This window comes from Struthio camelus, chromosome 6 (assembly GCF_040807025.1).
Source record: "Struthio camelus isolate bStrCam1 chromosome 6, bStrCam1.hap1, whole genome shotgun sequence".
NCBI classification, from domain to species: Eukaryota; Metazoa; Chordata; class Aves; order Struthioniformes; family Struthionidae; genus Struthio; species Struthio camelus.
This window is the reverse complement of record NC_090947.1, coordinates 35,321,980-35,344,160: the sequence shown is the minus strand read 5'-3', so window position 1 is coordinate 35,344,160 and position 22,181 is coordinate 35,321,980. Positions and strand designations below refer to the sequence as shown.

General features: G+C 40.2%; 1 protein-coding gene across 1 annotated transcript in view; it reads left to right on the top strand.

Annotated features, from left to right (window-relative positions):
- SNX4 (sorting nexin 4) overlaps positions 1-22,181 on the top strand; it is a 36,116-nt gene that overhangs the window by 1,303 nt on the left and 12,632 nt on the right. The window contains 6 exon segments of the mRNA XM_068949126.1: positions 107-222; positions 10,502-10,640; positions 10,719-10,868; positions 12,414-12,461; positions 16,544-16,599; positions 20,962-21,034. Of these exon segments, the coding sequence (XP_068805227.1) occupies positions 107-222; positions 10,502-10,640; positions 10,719-10,868; positions 12,414-12,461; positions 16,544-16,599; positions 20,962-21,034 (582 nt within the window).

Here is a 22,181-nt window from a genome sequence, read left to right as displayed (position 1 = left end):
TCTTACTTGAATGTTAGAGTGGGGAGGGAGAAGGGGTGGCAGAGTTGGTAGCTTTTGCCTTGCCTGAGTAACATCACACAAATCTTTATTTTCCTCTTTTAACAAGATGGACGACTGTTTATCAAAAAAAATAGAAATCACCGTTTCGGAAGCGGAAAAACGGACTGGGAGAAATGCCATGAACATGCAAGAAACCTACACTGCTTACCTCATTGAGACAAGGTGGGTGACAAGAACTCACTCTGGTAGGCTTGGATATGCTTTTCCAAACACATTCTCGCTCCTCCCCTCATAAAAACATTCAGGTACCATTGCTGAGAGGATTTGGTTGGATTATGACTTGTAATGTGATATCAGTCTACACTGGAGGATCTTTTCTTGTGAAAGCTTTGCATCTGGTCTCTCTTCTGTTAACAAAATTAGTATTACAAGAACAGCAAACACACTTCCTGCTCCAGAGACAACTTGCAATTTTAATTGTCGAGTCGTGAACAAAACTTTAAAATCTGTCTCGCAAGGAGGCTTTTTAAATCTGATGGTGTGAAATCCTGCTGTGTTACTCTTACTCCAGTTACATAGGACCATGATATTCAGCTGAAGCAAGAAGTTCCTAATCAGCCTTTATTAGGAGTTTTGTTTCTCCTGTCTCTACATCAGCAGTTCTAACTCCTGGGCCTTGCCTCAGGGATGGTGGGCTTTACAGATGAAACTCTGAAACAAAGCAGTTGCTCCGTTGCCTTTTTTTTTTTTTTTTTAAATGTAATTAACACTTTGCAAATGCTCTGAAGAGTTTAAATTATAAAGCTATCACGTGTCTTCTAGTTACTAGTTAAAGGCTTCCTAACTTGTTTAATCAATTAAGTGATGCACCAGTAATCACTTCACACTGCCTGTGCTGCAGACCTGCAGGGATGTTTACTGTATGTTGTTAACCTTTAAGAGTAAAATCCATTATAAGTTCAGTGAGGTTTTTTTTCCAAATACTGCAACTCCTGGGCAGTTGCTGAGATGTCTTTTAAAAAAATTCTTTTACAATTTATTGATATTAAAGATCACATCTTCTCACATAAAAGTAATACTACTTTTTTCCCGTATCGGTGTTTCTCAATGAGAAGAGAAGAAAATCGGAGTAGCTTGTGTCTAGCTGTGATGTGAAGTATACGCTGGGGACATCTTTACACAGCCCCAAAGCATGCTGTTTGCATCTCCTCTCTCAATCATCCTTATATTACTTTAAACTCACTCCTGCTGATCTTTCCCAGTGGTTCTCTCATAGTGGCATAGTATTTCGCTGCCCAGATTTCCTTCTTTCATTAAGATTTATTTAATTCTGTGGTCAGTGAATACCAAGACCAATTACATGTGTGTCACAGAATTACTGAAAATGGGGTTTGTCACATCTCTAGTAAAATAGGTTCTGTATACCTTTTGCTGAGAAGGCAAAATTTCTTGTGTAAGCATAATTGCTGGTTATTAAATGTGCTTCCCGCTGAGCCTGTAGCTGTAGGTGGGCTTCACAGCAATTTGTCTGTGGGTAATAGGATATGTTGTAGCTAAAGAATACAACTCAACTTATGGAGACATAAAAGGAAGACCACTTAATAATAGTTGCAGTACGCTTACATGAGCTGGGGTTCCCCTGTTACTGCTGTCTAGGGTTTCGTTACAATTTGAGTTGAAGAATTGCATGCAACTTAGTGAATAAAAGACACAAGATGGATGCAATTACAACCACCATATATTTGTTACAGAACAGGAGCTGAGCGCCTGATTTTTTAACGTGTTGGTTTCAACAGCTCTGAAGTTGTGCTTTCAAAATGCAAGCAATGGTGTTACTTCCTTCCTTTCCAAATCTAAAAGATTTTTTTGAGTGTTCTATCGTTTCCACGCAGTTTCTTTGAACTCTTACTTTTCATCATCTCTTTTTTTTTTTTTGTGATCGTTGCACCTCGACATAGATTTCTTTCTTTGAGACAAAACAAACTTCACTGCTGTGGACCGCAGGGCTTCAGCAAATTCCAGGGTCATGCTTCCTGAAAGCATCTCCTTTATTCTTGGTTTACACCTTTCTGCGTTAGTTTAGTACGTTTTCTTCTGGAGAGCTATTTCCTTTCAATTAGTCTTGAAGTCGGTTTGTTTCACAGTTTCTGTTAAACTGTGCTGATGTTTAAAAATAACTTAGTCGGCTCTTTCGTTCTTCTTGTGAGAACAGATGAATGTTTCCACCTCTTTGTGTGAAATGGCATTAAGGCAAATACTTTAATTTTAAAACTTTAATGCAACTAAATATTCCTTCTTGAGATATGGGTGCTCAGCAGACCGCTCTCGTATAAGGGAAAATGCAGATATCTAGCACCTCACTTAAATTCGGAGTTGCTCGCTTTTTAGAAATTTAGGCAGCTGTGTCTCATACAAGACTTGTCTTGAAACTGTACGAAGAACTGAGATAGTATAAAACGCAGAGTTTGGCTCCTGGTCTTGCACCCTTAATTTTTCATGACAGGGATGAAAACTAATCAGTGCAGAGCACTTCTAGAGTTCCACACTGACAAACTGCAATTGCTTTTAACTGTAGGCAGTACAGGGATGCCTTCCTTTCTTCCCTGTTCTCCTTTAAAGTAAACAGTTCTTCATCGCACTAGGGCACTTCCACTGAGTTAACTCTGATTTGGTCCTTGCTGGCTTTCAGATCTTTAGTCTAGACTTCCTCATCACATACATAGGCTAAAAAATCTTTGTGAGTGTTTTGTCCTTTTTCTTGTTGTTGTTCTATTTTACTTTTTAATGTGGCTTTAGGAAAAAATAACACAACTCTGCGCTGCATGATAGTAGACTATTTAATAGCAAGATCCCTGGTTTCCAGTCTTACTAGTGTGTACTTTCTTTAGCAGTGATTTCACAGGGTGGCTAATGACACTTTGCTTGTCAGTCTCCCAGGATGGCTAGGGAAGCTGCTAATTTCACTTCTGCTTTCAGTGTTTGGGAAGTTTTTCCATTAGTTGCGTTGCGACATGAGGAAATGATACCTGCTTCTCCTTGAACACCTTGAACTGCCCTTCCAAACTGCAAGGAGCTCTCAGGAAAGTTTCTGTGAGCGAAATGAACCTGGAGTCGGCAGCCTGCCAGCTCTCAGTTCAGTGATACTAATGCTGCGTAATGGTATTTCAAGAGCAATTCTGAAAACCTTTGCTAAGTTTTCTTCATGTTTCTCTTCCAAGTCTCCTGTTCCATGTTAAGCTCTTAGCCTAGGTGTGCATCTCCCAGGAGAAGCACAGGATGAGTGCCTATGGAGGTGCGTAGTGTTCTAATAACAGAGCAAAATGCAGTTTGTAGTCATTGAGAGTTGGGTAACCCTATCTGCCAAAGGAGATACCGGGGAAAAGGGGAAGAAGGTCCGTGAATTTGGTATAAGCTATAAATGGGGGAGAGGCAGAAGATGAAAGAAGAGGGAAGACTGTAAAGCTTACTTTACTGCTGATTTTTACTTAATTTATATTTTATTATGAATCATCAGCCTGCTCAGTATATTTTAGTTAAAAATAGCCAACTCTTTAGCTGACACAGTATCCAAAAAAAAGTCTATCTGTGGAAAATCTTCTGACAAGAAAGCTGCCTCTTTGTCATACAGCTTGCCAGGTAACTTCTGGTAATTTATAAGGAACAGCGATTATACACTTTTTATTCTTCTGTTTGTTCAGAGCCTAAATAGAAAGACCTTTTTCTAGATAGCTAATAGAAAAAGTTGCCCAGCACCCTTAAACTCTATTACTCTGCATAGAGAGTGAACCTTGTCTGCTTTAGGGGAATGGGTGTCACTTGTCATACGCCGGAAGGTCAAAGGCTGAAAGCTAACTTATTGCTTCTGCAATTGCAGAAGTGATTGCTTTAATAAGGAAATAATGTACTTCCTTTCCTCCTCCTTTAATATTTTGCAGCCATTCTTCTTCTTATTGCATTAAGAATTGTTTAATGGCTCATTTAAGATAATTGGTTTTAAATGGCAAATGGGAAGAGGTTAAGTAGATGGACTAAAGTTTTCACATTGGCACTTTGAATTAAGGTAAATGAATGGTGGCTTTTGGAGTAATGTAATCTTCTAATCAGTTATGATAACATCGGTTATGAAGGTAAAAGCTGAAGGCTTCAATTTTGTCTTCTAATTTTTTTCAGGCAGGTTGGTTCATTCAATGAATAACGTGCATTGTTAAAACTGTACTTAGAGGGGAAACGCATGGTTTTCCTGTCTGAAGACTGCACAAGTATTATATTGTGTTTTTAAAACCAAAACAAATTGAGAAGTTTGACTGAATGTCAACAGGTGATTATAATCTTAATTGAAATTGGTCTCCAGTACTTGCATTTAATGGTGGAGTTTAGAATGTGGTCTAAAAAATTAGATGGTAATGAAGGTATTAAGTGTAATGAGTACCTTGGTGGATTTCTACTTCCCTTCTGGAATGGGGTTCCTGGGGAGAAATGCTCTTGTAACTGGTGATATTTTATGATCTCATAATGTAACCAGGTGGAGATGTTTTTTTGTGAGATTAAAAAAAAATAATTTCTCATCATACTTGCCTGTCCCAAATCCATCCATGCGGTTGCGGCCTCCTATTACTGTGTTTAAAAGGCAGTCACGTGGATGCTGGCTCGTAGCTGAGAGCAGTACAGCACTTTCCCACCATGACATTGCGGAGGACTTGGTGTTCTCTTCCTTTACCCAGCTCTGTGGCGTACGCAGTCTAGAATGCAGAATCGAATTGTTTTTACTTTACCAAAGCCTGGGTGGGAGGGGGAGAGAAGAAGTAAGTACACTTTCAGAGTAGCAAAGAATTTTAAACTAGGATTAATAATTTTAAAATGTCTTAAGCAATTTATTCAAATGAGTTAACTTGAGTATAAAAAGCACGACTTCTTTATTGAACATTATGCAGCTGCACTCCCGATACGTTTTCTTTTTCCCCCTCTGATTGCTAAAACCGAAGTTTCATGGCCTGTTGAAAAAAAATGAGTAGAGCGGGTGCTGCCGGTGGCAGAGGCAGTGGGGAATTTTCAGCATGCGACGAAGGAGCAGAGTGCAGTGATTGCGTGGGAGGCTCTCGCTCAGGTGCAGCTGTCTGGCTACAGCTCTCTGCAGTGGGAGAGTTAGGCTAAGAACCACCACAAAACTTCGTCCAGAGAAATCTCTGGATGAGTGTCTGTAGTTTGCTGTCACTCTCTTTAAACCTTTACTTGTCTGTTTCTTTTAACTGCTTTTCACCCAAAACAAGACCTATGTTATACAACGGTAAAAACTAAAAAGGCAACACATACACTTTTAAGGCAGTGAGAGTAAATATATATTAGAATAAAGGAAATATAACTCGAGAAAAGAAAAAATGGTTGGGTTAATACAAGGTGTTGAGGGGGTTGTATCAGGTGCTGTCTATTTTTTTTTTTTTTTTTTTAAAACCAAAACACCAGACTACCCATTCAGGTTTAGTCTTCAGGGTTCTCTAGTAGTAATTTAAGTTGCAACTTTCTCTTCAGGTTGTAAGATGAAGTTTGTATTTTCCACATGAGAGTTTTAAAGCTCAATTAATTTAGGATTAGGGCAGCCTAACCTACAGTCCCCAGATCTGCCTGGTTGGAACAAATTGACAGTAGGTCTTTAGCCTGAGTCAAGTTTCTTAGCAGTTTCTTCACTGTGGGTAGTAGGGAAGATGTGATGAGAGCGCTGGCGCTCTGCTCCTTTCCCTCTCAAGTTCTTGAAGCCTCTCCTGGACGTTACATCTTCAAGTAACAGAATGCCGATGTTTTTGTTGTGTGATGAAAGTAGTTGGTTCTGACATATGGTTAGGCACCCTCAGAAAACTGGTCCTTCCCTGCTTAAGCACCATGCTCCTAGATGACCTTTTTAAAATTCTGGTTCCTGGTTAGTTTTCTACTTGTTCCCCTCCTCCTCCTCCCATGTGAGCGGAGAGAGATATTATTGGTCTCTTGTGTTTTTTGTTTTTGGTTTGAGTGACATGTTCCCGTTAACTCTTGCAAATACACAGTTAAATGCACAATTAAGGCTCCAGATGAGCTTTCTTTGCTGCTTCTAGTTCATAGTGAACTCTGCCACGAAGCGTTAAGAGCCTAACTTACTGTAGAATAGCCTTCTGTCAGGAGGCTGTGGTCTCTTAAAATGGCAGCTTACTGATACTGTGCTGGCCTGAACCATTGCTGCCTAAACTATTAAAATATGCAGTGAGCCTGTTGGTGTCTTGACCTTCCTTCAATATTTGTAGGATGCAATGGGAACCTGGAAAACAGGTGCAGTCTATGCTACAGAAGTAGAGGGTGCATGGTTTATCAAACAGACCTCAATCCATAAAGTCACTTCGAAATATATTCTTTGTGGTTTCATTTTTATTTTTTCCTGTTACTTTGTAGCAGAGTAATATTTGTTAGGTCTTTCCCCACACTTATGGTATTAGAAATGGTGACACTATTTTTAAATGATAATGTGACTCTCTTGACTGCAGGAATTCAAGTCTTATGAAAAATACTGATGAACTTCTACCCAATAAAGCTGACTTGGCAAAAATGGGTATGGGCAGGAATGTCAAGGCAGAGCAGGATGGATTAAGGTAGATCAAACTATGGAAGACAAACCCCTTAACTTTGTGCTACTTATTTATATTACTGTTATACTATTTGGTATGAGTGTGTTATATTGGGGCCACTTACAAAGGCATGCTACCAAAATTCTGGATAGTTCTTTTCTGAGTAAGTGCCTTGAAAAGGGAGTAGGAATGTCTGGACCAGAAACTTCCTTGAAAGATAAATTTCTGTGCGATCTTCTCCATGATGACCTCATTCGTATCATGGGGGCTCGCAGGATTGTTCGAAAAGTGATAGATGTAAAATCAGACTTGCACTGCATTGGGAATGATGGAGTTACAGTCAGAAGAGAGAATTCATACTGGAAGTGCATACACAGTTGGAATGAAACAGCCAAATGAACTTTTCTAAATAGCTTGTATTATGGAGGCGGAAAGCTGCCTATGACAGTATAAACATGTAGAATAAGTTAGTGGAGATGAAAAATAATTGCAGTCAGCAGTATCTCTTCCATAAGGGAAACAAAAACAAGAATGATTTTTTGAAGAATAAAGTGAACTTTCCTGCTTGGAGTTTATCTTTGACGGTAACTTCCTAAGCTGCTGCAACTCGACAGCATATCTGGGACGCGTTAGCCTGCCATAAATGATCAGTGGTGTATGTACACTTAGCCTATCCCTTCATTATGAGGTAATGCAGAGTCTTAAACTTCAGTTAAAACTTTAAAACTAAAACAAAACAACCCTCCCCCCCCACCTGCTTATACAGAAAACTCTAAACTAGAGAGAAGAGGTGCGTAAACACAGCACCTATACCAATCCCAGCACTGCATTTGCGATCGCTAGGAGATGTTATGCATAGGAATAACAGAGCTGTTTAATAGTAGTGGACCAAATGCATCCCACAGACTTTTACTTCCTTTCTTCCTTATCTAATAAAATGTCCATTATATTACAGAGAACTCTTATTTCGAAGGCGGCAGCATTAGAGATCTAGAACAAAGGGTGGCTGCAGCCTGCTTCATTTTGGGCAATGTGTCCACCTAGCTCTGGGTGAGTCTCCAGGGTCTTCTTGCTGGGGCAGCAGCACCTGTGTCTGCCCCACAGCTGAGTCCCCATAGGATGTGACTGGGTTCTCATGGGGGCTCAGGACCATGTTTTGCTTTCTCCATATTCACATTTGCTTGTGTAGTATGCCCTCAGAGAGGGTCCACATGGATGCATGGCAGTCTTGCTTAAGTGTCCGTAATAACCCATGCAGAAGTAGTACTCTTGAAACTCACGTTGCAAGTCAGTTGAACTGATTGATAGGTGCTGAGGTTGAAGATAGAAGTATTTCAGAATTAGAGATCCATTTGATGACAGAGATTGTCCTGAATGGCCAGATTATTTAACAGATCCTGCTGGGAGTTTCTCCTTTAGGAGAGTCAGGTGTATGCCTTTAGCTTTCAACAAAGCAACTGATCTTCTGGGCGTAGTAGCTTAGTTCTTTATATCTGTATTAAATTTACCTCCAACTCAGTGGTAATGTGATCACAAGATACACACTTTTAACTGAAGTGTTCTTGAAATGTTTAAATTATGCAGCATTCGTGCAAAGTGGAATGCTGTGCTGCCTGTCAGAACAGGGCTAAGCTAAGTGTACCCTCTTCAAAACAAACGGTGCTTGCAGCTGCACCTTTACGGAGTCTAAACACACTATAGCAGAGATGAGTTCTTGGAATAAATTTGCAGTGTGACTTAATGACTGTGAGCGGTTTGCTGGCTTCTTTTTCTTAAGTCAGTCTCAAGCAGTTTTGATCTGCAGCAGTTTGTGTTGACTCTTTATGAATATGTCCTTTTTCTCTTCTCTTTCTCCTTGTGAAATTTTCTTCTACAAGTTCAGTCACCTGGAATAAATGTCATTTGCTCAAAGCAGCTGTAGATATCCAGGAAAAGCTGTGCATTAATCATTTTAAAAGATTCTGAGGTAATTCTGTGTTATGTTATTTCAACCTCAAGATATAACCACACTTTTTTTTAATTTAAACAAGAGGATACAGCAAGGTTGTTCCTTTCTAATGACAGCTCAGATATGGATGGCATGGACGACAAAGCCTTCTTGTATTTTCTTTAAATGTATCAAAGACATGGGGATGCTCAATGGCAGGGTTGTTTGTTTGACATTTTAAGCTGTTTGCATGACAAGGTTGGATTTCTAATAACTGAAAAACAATGTCTGTCATATCACTTAGATGTCCTGAGCACTTTACTCCAGAAAGTTATGAATGCAAGAACTATGTCGCCTTAATCCTACTGAAAGAAATAACCTGGTATACTATGCTGCTGAGTATTGTATAAGTGTGTGTAGTTCATAATGGACTGTGTCCAGTCCTGGTGTCCTCAGGACAAGAAGGACATGGACATGCTGGAGCAAGCCCAGCAAAGGGCCTTGGAGATGATTGAGGCATTGGAGCATCTGTCATAAGAGGAGAAGCTGAGAGAGCTGGAGCTGTTTAGCCTGGAGAAGAGAAGGCTCAGGGAGGATCTTACCAGTGCACATAAACACCTGATGGGTGGGAGTAGAGAAGACTGAGTCAGACTTTCCCAGTGATCCCAGAAATGGATGAGAGGCAACAAACACAAATTGAAATAAAGGAAACCCAATGTAAACAAACTTTTTTTTTTTTTTATGGTCACGATAGTCAAGCACTGGAGCAGGCTGCCCGCAGAGGTTGTAGAGTCTCCGTCTTTGGAGATATTCAAAACCCAACTGGACACAGCTCTGAGCACCCTGCTCTAGTTGGCTGCCCTTTGAGCAGGGGATGGACTAGAGACCTCCAGAGGTCCCTTCCAAACTCAACTACTGCTTAGATAATCTCATAACATAGTTAATGCTATTCCACGTAGATTTCGGCCAGTGCTTCCTGCATTAAGTGATCACTTAACGTGAGAGCTAAGGTAGATTTAGATATCGGTGGTTTCTTTTAAGTGCCTCATCTCAAGTCTCTCTCTATGTGTATATTCTGGTATATACCAACTGCCAAAAAGTATTATTGACCTGATGCCCATGTTAGGATATTGCAAAGTACTTTATGTTGCTCTAAATGTCTTGTATGAAGACTGTGGTTTTTTTCCCCCTCAAGTGTTTTATCAGTTACTTTTGATGCTAGAACATTTCCCAATTTCTCCTTTTTATAGTAACATGAGTTCTTTTAATCCCTTGATAGAAGATATTTGACTTAGCGATGCATCTGAACAGTTTGTTGAATACTACTGTTGTACTTGCTTATCCTATCTTTAGTTATTTTGTTAGACTACACATCCTTAGTCCTTGAACTTAAAAAGATACCATTTCGAACAAAAGACTGGAAGTGCTTTGAAATTCACTATGCTTTCTTAAATTTCCTTTAAAAACTCTAATACTTCTAAGTTATGTTTTTAATTGTTCTAGTTGTTGCATGCAGTATAGTAAGTTTTGTGTCTAGACTGTTTTTATTGAAGAGTAAGTTCCTTCCTGTAATACTCTGACTCCTTCAGCTGTTCGTGAAGTCATGCTGGCTTGCAGCCTAACACTGTTCCAAGAGTAATATGTCTGATTCTGTGGTGATGTGAACTAAACCACTTGTGTAACTATTTACTTGGCTGTGACCTAACGCTTGCTTGTAGTGGGATGAAAATGCATTTACTTTTTCTGTTCCTTGTGCATGCAGAAATTTTGAGTGTTATCAGGCAAAAATTTTAAGGATTTTCTTGTAATGAAGTATGTAGAAGAAGATTAAGATATGAAATTATTTAGGTTTAGTTCAGATGATGGGTAAGTTATGCAGTAACCATTACTCGGTAACTATTTTTAGACTGGTTATTATGATTGTACTGATGGTATGAGGGAGAAGAAGGTAGTTTGTAATGCTCAAACTTGATGTTTTATCTTTCAGAGCTGTTGAGTCCCAGAATGAGGGACAGTGCTCCCCAGTGGACTCCTTGTGGCGGCGTTACAGTGAATTTGAGTTGTTGAGGAACTATTTGTTAGTAACCTATCCCCATATTGTCGTTCCACCTTTGCCAGAAAAAAGGGTAAGGAAGCTGAAGCTGTGGCTTGCTTTGTATTGTGTTTGTTATTTAGTTACTATTAACAGTCTTCTGTTTAAATAGGCTGACTTTGTTTGGCATAAGCTATCAGCAGATAATATGGATCCAGACTTTGTGGAAAGACGAAGAATTGGTTTGGAAAACTTCCTGTTACGTGTGGCTTCACATCCTTTTCTCTGCCGGGATAACATCTTTTATTCGTTTTTAACACAGGTAAAGTGGCACGCTTTCTAAAGAAATAATCACTAAGAAGAGTGTATTTAAAATAAGTCTCTTCACCTTTTTTCCTCGCAGTGACCTGTAGCTTGTTGTATGTCCAGGAGAAGAATGGACAACACTAGTAAACCCAAGGTGGCAAAGGTTGCTCTGTCTAAATGCGTCTAATAGCCCACTCCAGTTACGGAGTTGGCTTTCCAGTGTAGCTTTGAGTGTGTGGGGCGGTTTGTTTGTTTGTTTTTTTTTTTCTACAGCCTAGTTGTAAGGCTCCTAAGAGGGAATTTCTGCCTCTCTGAAACAGCATTTTGAGAAATTTAATGTGAATTGGTTGCGAATGCTTTCCTAGTGCTAAACTCGAATGAGTTAGCATGCTGTCCTGCTGGCTGCAGAGAGAGTACTGGCTTCCAGTTTGCTTTTGGGATACACAAGGCTTCTTTAGCTTTGTGATTTGAATCACGATCCATTCATACCTTATCCCAGAAGTTGTGATCCAGTTGTCAGCCAAAGTATTGCCTTCTGCAGGTATCAGCTGTGGAAGATGTTGGGCATTTCTTTGTGCTCTGGGCTTTTACCAGAGATTCCCAAATAGCTAAGTGAGCAGATATGTTTATACCGGTGCAGAACAGTATGTGGATGGGCCACTATGGGTCCTGAAAGCCATGGAGAAATGGTTACTGTGTGTGAACAGGGTGAATGTTTGTGCACTGTAAACTGAACACATCAGAGTCATTGCCCTTATGTTGTTGCTCCTTTTCTAAGTGTAAAGGTGGGAGTCATAATCTTCTCACTGCTTGAGTGAAACTGAACTTTTCTTGTTGCTTTATGCCTGCAGCAGAATGCCTGTTGTTAGCCCGAGGAATTTTCTTTCAGAAGGGATGGCTAACAGGATAAACTTGTTTCCTTCTAGACTAATAGCTAGGTTTGTCTGTGCATTCTTAAAGTTGCTGTACAAAACTTTTAACGCCCCCCCCTCACCCCCCCCCCCAAAAAAAAAAAAAAAGTTCACGGCCTATTAACTTACAGCATGCTGGACTAACTTGTGAAAAATAATTTGCTTCTGACTATTCAAAAGTTCTAAATCGTTCTTTTATAAATATATAATAGGAAGAAGTTGTTTCCAAGTGGTCAAGGTAAGTAAACTAAGGCATTAGAAAATTCTCCCTTGAGCTGCAAATGTCCTTGGAGCTGCTGATAATCTAATAGTCAATAGATGACAATTGCCTCTCTTTCTGGAGAGTAGTACTGGTTCTTTAGGCAAAGCTGTGACCTTCTGGACTGATAGAATGAGGCAATCGAGCCTGCTGGCACATGCTAAAGAGGACAAAGTTTCTGGGGGAGGCTAATGCATAAGCGGAGCTTCATGATGTGTTATTGTGAGCCCAGATTCTTCAAAAGAGATGGGGAGGGTGAGTGAGATTGAACCCAAGTTTAGTGGAGAATCTGTTTTTCTTCCAGCTCTGGTGTCGCTCTGATAGGATGACTTGCAAAAGCTGTTGTACTCTTTGGTTGCTCTAACAGTACCTTCTTTTCCTGTATTTTTAGGAAGGTGGATGGAAAGAAATGGTGAATGAGACTGGATTTCAGTTAAAGGTAATTACCATAAGTGTTTGTCTGGTGACTGCTGTGACACAGAAATAGTCTGAAATGTGTTTGAGGCTACTTACAAAAGGCTATTTGCCCTTAGAATGAGTAAAAGGCATTAGATACGTAGGCTTAATAACTACAAAACCCGTGGTATTGTTAGCATGTCGTAGGTAAGACTTCAGTTCTGTAGCAGGTTTGTTAATCTGTGTGTATGTTGGATGCTCAGCCTTGTAATTCTGCTGGTAATGTAGAATTCTGATCTTCATAAGCTTTAAAGCTTAATGACCTTGAGATTATAGCTATGCTTTCATATACTGTCAGTTTAGGTGATTACCACTCTAAATTTAGACTAACGCCAAACTCAACATGGGAAGAGATAAGAGATGCCAAAAAAGAAGCAAAGGTGCTTGAATTGTAGAACTTTCCTACTAGGAGAGGTTACTGCAAGGGACTAAGTGGGAGTTGGTGCCCCTTAACTGTTCAATGGGAATATATCTTGAAGTAGTACTATCCATAGTGACATCAGGGAGTTGGGGACAAGGTGAGCAGGTAGAAGACTTGCAGGCGTAGGTGATCAAAGGTTACATTTCTATGCAAACCAAGAATCTGAGAAGCTGATGGACTGTTGGGCTGTGTTTGGAAATATTACTGTATGGGGACAAATTGTTGTGCATTGGCTTGAGCTTTTGTTTCACTGTAACCTGATCAACTCTTATGAAATCACAACTGAAAACTAGTTGGATTATAAAGAAAGCCCATTGTTCTCAATAGTGAGAGCTGAAAAAAATCACTGGTGCCCTTATGCTCAGTGTCCAAGGAAGGGGCTTTGTTACTGACCTTTAGTGTTGATAACTTAAATTGACGCTGGATCTCTAATCATGGTAGGGGATGTCTTGCTAATATCTATAACGCAAAAATATGAAGCTATCAAGCTGACTGTTTTCCTAGGCTTCATATCTTTATTTCGGCTACACTTAACACGAGTTCAAAATGTTTGTATTGTCAATGAATGTTCAGGAGTGCACGCTGTGTGAGTGAGAGAAGACTCAGCAAAATGCTGAGAGTAATTGACCACCTGAAACCATACTGCAGGTCAAACGTAAGATGAGCTAAGTCCTTTTTTCCTTCTGGATTTGATTGTGTGTACCATTTCCCTTTTACAGTTACTGTTTCCCTAAAGGAAAATAACTTTTTGTGAAGTCCTGGGGAAAAGCATCTTTCCTTTATTCAATGTCTGAAGTATAAAACCCTCAGATTGTCCGGTTATTTAGCATTACACTGGAGGGCAGACCTATATAAATGGTTCATTTCATGACTAAGACTAGAATCAGACCACTGGCTTATGAAGTGCTACTGCTACTTCTGCTGCTGATGCATTAAAACAGGATGTGTCTTTTGTCCCAAAGGGCTTGAACCAGGCTAACTTAACTTTGTACTAGGCATGAATGTGGTATAGTTAAGCACGTTGCAATTGAATGTTGATGTTGGAAGCTTTGTTTACTCTGCCAGCTGTATCGTTAAATCACACCTTTCCTCCTCTACCCCAACACTTAATTTTATTCTTTACGCAATGTAATGGTTTGTCTCTTGAACCTTTCGTTTAGGAAGCAGAAATTAGTGGTAACTATTTTCCCCCCCACGCACCTGGCAAATGCCGTATTAGGCTTCAGTGGTGGAACTACACCTTGAGAGGTGTAGTCTCTATCTTATAAGCCTTTACCCTGCTACTGAGCATGGAGCCAGTTTCATTTAGTTTATTTAAATGATTACGGGACTGCACTAAGGATTAACTGTCTGAAAGCTCCTTGATTGTATTTCATTTGGGGAATTCAACTCTAAAATGTTTGTACATGTTAGTCTTAAATCAAGTTTAAGGCTGGGCAGACGTTTTGCTAACTTCATAACTCTGGTGTAAATGCTCAAGTGTGATGCGTGGGAGTTACTGTGCCACTAGTGGCAAGAAGGTAATAACCCTTCTTAGACTATTGTACACTGGCAAAATCTTGATTGCTGCCTGACAGTGCTTTTAAACTTGCTGAAATCTTCCTTCAGACCGTTCCATGTGTGTGTGGCTTTTTTTTTTTTTTTTTTAAAAAGGCAGAAATGTGCCCTGTAATTGTAATGTAGGTAGTGATCCTTTTCATTTCTGAGCCTGTAGAATTTGTCCCAAAGAACTTAAAAGGCTTTGATGGCTGCCACTTGAATATATGGAGTCTTGTAAAATAACTACCTGGGGGGTAGGAGGACTCTGATAATGTCAGTGTGACTATGTGGCGTTTGTTCTGCAAGAGAAAACGTGAGGCGTACAGAGAAGTGCATCTGAAGTAGCTGTTGTCTAATTTGCAAGTAATATAATAATGTGTGAAGACAGAGCAGTAAAGGTGTAAGTGTAGGCTAGGCAACACAGAGCCTGAGTTGGGAGTTGGAGTTACTACAGCGTTTTGTTCTTGTGCTATCCTGCACGTGTTTTCCCCATGTTGCATCAGTTTTCCCTTTGCAAGATATTCTTGGAGAGCTATGCTTAGCTGTGACGCAGCCTGTTTCCTTCCAATTATCAGTTAGCTTTAGTCTTCCAGGTTTTATTTGCTTACCTATCAGTTTGTGGGTTGTTTTTTGTCTTGGTTGCTGGAAGGAGGACAGCTATAGTTAGCAAGCTGCTGTTTTGGTACAGGACCGTGTTGGTGCAGAAAAATTCCATCAGTAGCTGTCATGCTAGTTGCAAGGATGAAACTGCTCTTCCCTGAACTTATTTGCAGGGCATATGGGACAGTATCCAGGGAGGTGGTTCCAGGTGGAAGGAACTTGCGTTGGTATTCAAATACAGATGTTTTCCGCTCCATCCCAGTGCGGTGGGAGGTGGAACAGCCTCAGACAGTGCCCGTCTCTTCAGTAGAAGCGACTGAGAGGGCCCTGAAGGAAAGACTCCATTCTTGCTCTGGGAGGACACTGTGTTCACTGTAAAATTCAAAATAGCCAACTCAGGTTGAAGAGCTATAATGCTGTCCAAAATATTCCTGTGTCATACATATACCAGCACTAACACGTACTATTGAACTACCTTGCTGCGAACAGTTATGGCACAGAAGTCATGCACAGTCCATTAGCTAAAACAGGGCACTGTAGCAGAGTTTGAACACCTCACAAAATGTATTCTTTATTGCTCTTTCACTGCAAAGAAGGATGCTTTGAGCAAAAGTAAACTCTAGTCATTTGACCTCCGAGTTGGAGTTTTCACGCAGCATAGAGGAGCTCGGAGTAGCTTTGGGGGAAGGATGCTATGTATAAAATGCCAGAAGGAAAAAGCTGTGATAATCTGGGGCTACTGTGGAATAGTGCAGGTTATCTTATTGGCATAGGTGAGCTCTTAAGAGTGAGTACCTGTCGCTGAATTTCAGATGTTAAGTTAAACTGAAAGGGATCCATACTGCTGTTGCAGACATTGGTAAACCAACATCTCAATCAGTAAAGTAGCTAATACCCTTTTTAATTAGGTATTTAACTTTCTTCTGTAAAGATTTAATATATGCTATATTTTTAGAAAAGAACATCACATTAAAAACAGCTCAGTTCTGATATACAAATTATATTTCTCTAAAGCAACTCATAAAATAAGAGAACTCCATATACGAGAGTTTGATTTCACTGGGGAACTGTTCCTGGTAATAAAGACCATGTAGAGGTCACTCTACCACGGGTTTTATTTGGTTTGAAAAATATAAAATAGTTTGTCCATATGGTCTTACGTTACCTAATTGCATCATCTCAAAAGAATGTAGGGTTGTGAATCTTAACTCTGTGATTTGTGTAATGTTTTAGGAAGAGACTCTTTCTGTGCGCTTCAGGATTATACCAGCTTAGCATTAGTAGATACTGTTTACATCCTAGTTCACAAAAACAGCGTGATTTTCTACTTTTTATTAAAAGATCTGACATGCAGGGCAGGTAGTGTCAGACTTCTTCAATGTTTGAAGACTTAAATATGCCAAGAAGGCAGGAGACTTTTCTAATGGTGCTGCAAGAAGGCTGAGATTTTTGTCACTGGAATTTAATTGCATTAAATTAACAAAGCTTTTTTTCCCCTTTTTCAGGCAGATTCCAGATTAAAAGCTCTTAATGCAACATTCAGAGTGAAAAACCCAGACAAGTAAGATTCCACATCCTTCCTCCCTCCCTTTCCCCTTTTCAGTTAGAGTATTCTGTCCTCTGATGTTACATTTGTATCTCCTTAGACTAAATTCAGAAAAGAAAAATGATCTTTCTGCACTTTAAATCTCAATAGAAGCCCAATAAGGAGATAGTATGAAAAGGCTTGAATCCTGTTTCTTGGGGGAGCAGGAAAGCTTCAGAAAAATGCCATCACTTAATGCAAAATGAGTCTTTCCTTTTAGCTAGATGAAAAGAGGGGGAGAAAAACCAATAGAAAAATAACCTCTTAACAGTTGTTTGCAAAGAAGCCTTTGCAAACGTGAACAGAATGCAGATTGATAGTAGGTCTTTCCAAAAATCTGCTAGTGTACAATTCTGGATGCACGCACCCTGGTGTTGCAGTTCATAGTTCTCTTCAGGCTGCCAAGTTTCACAGATGCTTTTGGAAATCCTGAGGTCAGTTCAGCTCTGTTACAACTTGGGAAGCTCTGAGAGGAGCACTAGAGTAATCTGCTGGATTGAAAAACTGGTAGAAGTATAAGGGTGTGCAGCAGGAGGTTCATCACACTGTTGGTGATGTGAGGAGGGTAAAAGAGCAGACAGCTTCTGCTTTTGCAATAGTTAGAAACATTAGTATGCAGGAATGGCATCGAGAGACGTTGCTGTGCCCCATGTATAGCAACAGAAACATGTGAGTGCTCTATTGGGTTCATCAGCTGTCCGACAGTGGCAGTAGGAGATGCTACTTAGGGAGAGCACATGTGTGACTGCTTTCTGTTGTTCATTCTCTGGTACTTCCCCAGCATCCCTGGGTGTTATATTAAGGATGTTAGAGGGCACACATGTTCCTGATCTTTTAGTATCTCTTTATAGACTTATCTGTGAAATGGTCTGATCTTTTTTTTTTTTTTTTTTGAACCTGCTGATAATGTCTGCTTTTGCAGCCTTCTGTGGCGGCAAGGGGGTTTGTTGCTGGAGAGTAATGCAAAAGATAACGTCAGTGAATGAGATCCAAAGACAGCAATTCTTTTGGTATCTACAGGTGAAACTGCTCCCTTGTTTGGATGCTTCATTGCCTATCTTCTCCCTAGTCTGTGACTAGTAGGAGTTAGCTTTTCTTGCTTTCAAGGCAGGGAAACTCTGCCAGCTGCCTGCATATAGGCATGGATGGGACAGACCAGTTAAGGCTGAGATACCGCTATCTTTTGAGGCAATGAGGTAACTTAATGTTTGGGAAGAGAAAGCTGTTGTGATAAGTGGCGTGGTAAAAAGCACAGAAAGATTTAATACAAGGAAGATAGAAGGAAGGAGTACTAACAAAAACAATCTCCGAGTAATTAACTCAGACTTCACAATACTTAAGAGATATGGCACATCTTCCTATTGTATCCTGCCAGCTACAGAGCTTTTAAATTGAACTTTTGGTTACAGTGGCAAGCCGTGTTTTGTAAGTTGTTTAATAACTGCTGAGCATAACTTGCATTTATGTTGGGGAGAGCATTTTGGTATAGTGTGTGTGGGTCTGATGGGAGGAAGAGAGCTTTGCTCTGCCTAGCACGCTCGTGCTTGGGTGGGCTGCCTTGAATCTAACGTCTTTCCCTCTGCATCACCTTGGGCGCTCGTATGAGTGAGTGGTAAGTGGGTTTACCAGGCTAGCCTTGCCAAACCCAAACGAATTTAAAAAAAAAAAAAAAAAAAGAGCATGGAGTATGGACTTTTGGGTAAATTCAGTTCCCTGAACCAGGAGAGGTTGAGGTGAAGGATTGCTTTAAACTAAAAGGTGTGGCCGCACACGAGTGCAGCTCAGTCTGGAGTGAGAATTGCAGCCACCTTAGGAACTTCAAGCAGCAGAAACAGTGCTACTCTAGTAGCTCAAATTTAGCCTGGAAACTAAGTGTCTTCCTTTGGGATACAATTAGTATCTCTTCTGATGGAATTATATGGTAACAAAATTGTTGTGTTCTGGTACTCAGAGGTAAATTTGTAGTCGTGCACAGTGGGGTTTTGAATCCAAACAATAGCCTTCTTCCTGGTGAAAGGTTCCTTTAGAAAACACTAAACCATTTCCCATAAGGCAGAAGTAAAAACAAAACTCTCCTTTTCTGTCTGGTTGCTCCCAGAAGTGGCTTGTTCTTTTTGGAGCAGTTCTATTCTTATGATCTCTTCTCCCAGAAAACAGGGAAGTGGTACTGTCTTCTCCGACTGTAGGGCTGAGTAAAACGAACAGAGTCACTTCTTTTGAAATGCTGTCTTCTGCAAATGAAATCTTCTTCTTTGCCATTGTCATAGAAGATATTTTCCAGAAGAAACCTGGCAGTGTCCCTACAGAAATTGCACTTGATCTGCTCTTCATTTGCCTTTGAAGTTCTACTTAATAGCTCGAACTTCTTAAATATCTAGACTGCTGGTAATGTTGCAGAACCAGCGCAACTAAGGGAGGAGAACTGGGCTTGTTTCAGTTATTCCGAGTGCCAAAACTGTCTTGCATCACAACTTCTAATTTGTGGTGCAGTGGAAAGTGCCTCTCCAAACTCCACTTAGAAACTTTTTCATAATTATATGGGTTGTTTGTTTGTTTTTGTTTTTTTTTAAACATGAGCATTCAATAGGACTTGAGCAGATACTTGAAATAAGCCTTTGACCTGCGACACCACCAGTCTTGCAGTACGTTTTTTAGAAAAACTTCCTTTTCAAAAATTCTCAGCCGCCTTCTTCACCAAAGATTACGAAAAGAAGTGGCGTTTTTGTTTATGCTTTTCTGAGACAGTAGAATGAGGACAACTTGGTTCTAAGGTGATCTCTGGAGGAGGAATCAGCATGGATAAAGAGTGTCCTGGACTAGAGCAGCAGTATCAAGGTTCTGGGCTTCTGATGCTTGCCTTCGGGGATTAAGGCATTCCTAAAAGCTTTCTTGCCACAAAACAGGATAAATAAAACTTTTCATTATAAATTTCTGGAGTGGAAAGGGGAGGCTGCCTGAACTGAAGGCAGGCTTTTTAATCTTTTGTTTTAAGTTCAATTATTTCAAGTATCTTGACTGTTTGTGTCTGCAGCTGCCTGACATGCTGCCCTTGTGCATATTTTATAAAGTGTAAACTGAAAAGATTGTTCTCTAAACCCCACTGTGCAGATCAATGTCTATATTTTTCCCATACACTTTCTCTGCTGACTTTTTTTTTTTAATATGCTTTAACCCTGCGTGTGTCACACTTTTCTAGAAGATGCTCCTTGGAGATCAGAAATATTAGCAATGGCAATAAAGTTTCTACTTCCTGAGTACAGGCAAGAGAATGTTTTAGAGGAAGCCTTCCTGGTGGAGGACGAAGTGTTAAATGAAAAAACTCCTGGAATTTCATACTCGGTCACCCAAAACAAGTGACTTGAGTTACTTCAGGAAGACCTCTGGGTATAAACTAGAAATACAAAGTCTGTGTGTGGGGTGGGAGGAAGAAGAAAGCTTGGCTTTCTTCCTCCCCCTGCTCCCTTTTTCTTTTTTGTTTGACTATCAATGTGGAAGACTAATTTTAGTCTTCCATTCCTTAATTCCAGTTGTATTCTTCTATTTTTTCAGATCATTGTTTGGTCATTTGGAAGGCCAGAAACAAAATAGCTTTACCTTTCTAAGTGAAACATGCTCTTGTGTACCTCATGCCTCCCAGGTTGGTCATGAGTTAGGTGTTTGTGTAATAGATGGTATTTGTGTATGAGAGTGGCTGTGGTTTAATCAGTTACCTGTCACTAGCAAAGCTGTGGTAGCCGACTTGGCTTCATAATTAGGTTGAGCTAAATGCATTAACTTAAACTACCACCAAGGCTTAGCTGGGGTGGCTCTTAAAATACCTTTTTCCTTTGGCTGTGGCAGGTCACCAGTATATGTGTGATCACTTGCAACAGATTACCTGGCTGGTACCTTGTTAAGCAGTAGTGACTTGATCGCTTTTAGTGATGTGCTGACTTGCCCGTACAGATAGGGGTCTTAGTAGGATTTCATACACAGCTAGGTACAGTGACTATCCACTAACTCTTGCTTTTTTTTTATCTCATTTTTAAAAAAGTAATAATTTGACTTAAAAACACACAAAAACGTTATTTCATAAAATTATAGCTCTTAAATTGCTTGGAACCTTCAGCATTTGCATATAGAAGGCTAGTAGTCCTGCTAGTAGTCTTGCAAGTGTTGGGTTATTTGTTTTAGGGGAATTAAACTCTGCAGTCGCTTCTTTAGGAATCTTCAGCTAATTCCACTTCAACATAATTCAGGCTCGGTCTCGTTGGCTGTAGCGTCGTGGCTCTATCTTGCGTTCTGTGAAAGCTTGCTTTCATGATAGCTAATGATGTACTATCTGTTTCCTGCTCCCAGGAGATTTACTGAGCTAAAACACTATAGCGATGAACTGCAGTCCGTCATATCACACCTTCTGCGAGTCAGAGCTGTAAGTATTTCCCATGTGTGTCGTGACAAATAGTATAATTTATTTACAAGGCAACGTTTCTTGTTTAGTCAAGGGAACTGGTACGTATGTCCTAGAATAAGGACAGCTTTTCCCCCAAAATGATCTGATTTTGGACTTTGGGGGCAGGGGGTGTTAACCTCGTGCAGATTTGGGGGGGGAAAGAGTTCCAGATATGACAGCGTAGTTTTACAGTCATTGGAGGAGCAAAAGTGTGTGTAGCTAATCTGCCTGCTCCCCTAATGGCCACATATCAGAGGGAGGTGTTTTAAAGAGGACCGAGGTGTCCAGTTCTCTCTACTCAGCAGGGAAGTTGCTTTTTGCTGGATGTCTGGGTTGGGAAGGGGCCCAACATATAATACTGACATATAATATGCTATTTTCCAGAGCTTGTAGTATGACTTGTGCGTGTGTCCCAGCACACTTTTTTTCTTTTGGCTTGTACTTCAATCTGTAGTGAATAATGTTCTTTTTAATGATGATAACAATTGTCATGCAATCAAGATATTCTATGGCTTTAGAACGAAGATATAAAAAAGGCACAAAAAGGAAATAGGAAATTACAGTTCAGTAATGAGGAGCATGATACTATTCTTTAGCATGTTCAACAGGGATTTCATTTTTGATGAAACTGTGCTGCAGGGGAGGATGGTAATTGAGCTGAGGTACTTGAGAGGATTAATCACTGGTGTTCTAGTAACAGTGGCTTTTTCCTCAGTGCTCTGTGTATGTGACCTGTGGGGTGATTTGCTTACACTTCCTTTTTGCTGCTTTGACAAACCAATAACTAACTCTTGCACAACTTCAGTTGAATTCATTGGTGCATCCCAATTACACGGGCATCATCAGAATTACAAGTCACACTTCAGAGTACATGTACGGTCTTTTCTTCTGATGATGTTGCCAGCGTTGTTGTACTGACTGCAGCAGGTACTGACTCTCCAAACAGCTGAAATGGCATATCTAAGCTTTAGCAGTAAGTCCTGCAACGGATAGCTCATTTCCTTTCCTTCGTTGCGATGGATGGAAAAATCGGGTCACTTGTTAGAAGTTTAGTGAAGCTTTCCCTACAGTTCTTGATGACAGGATGGATTTTTGTCTTGCCATCTTTATGTTAAAAAAGCAAGAG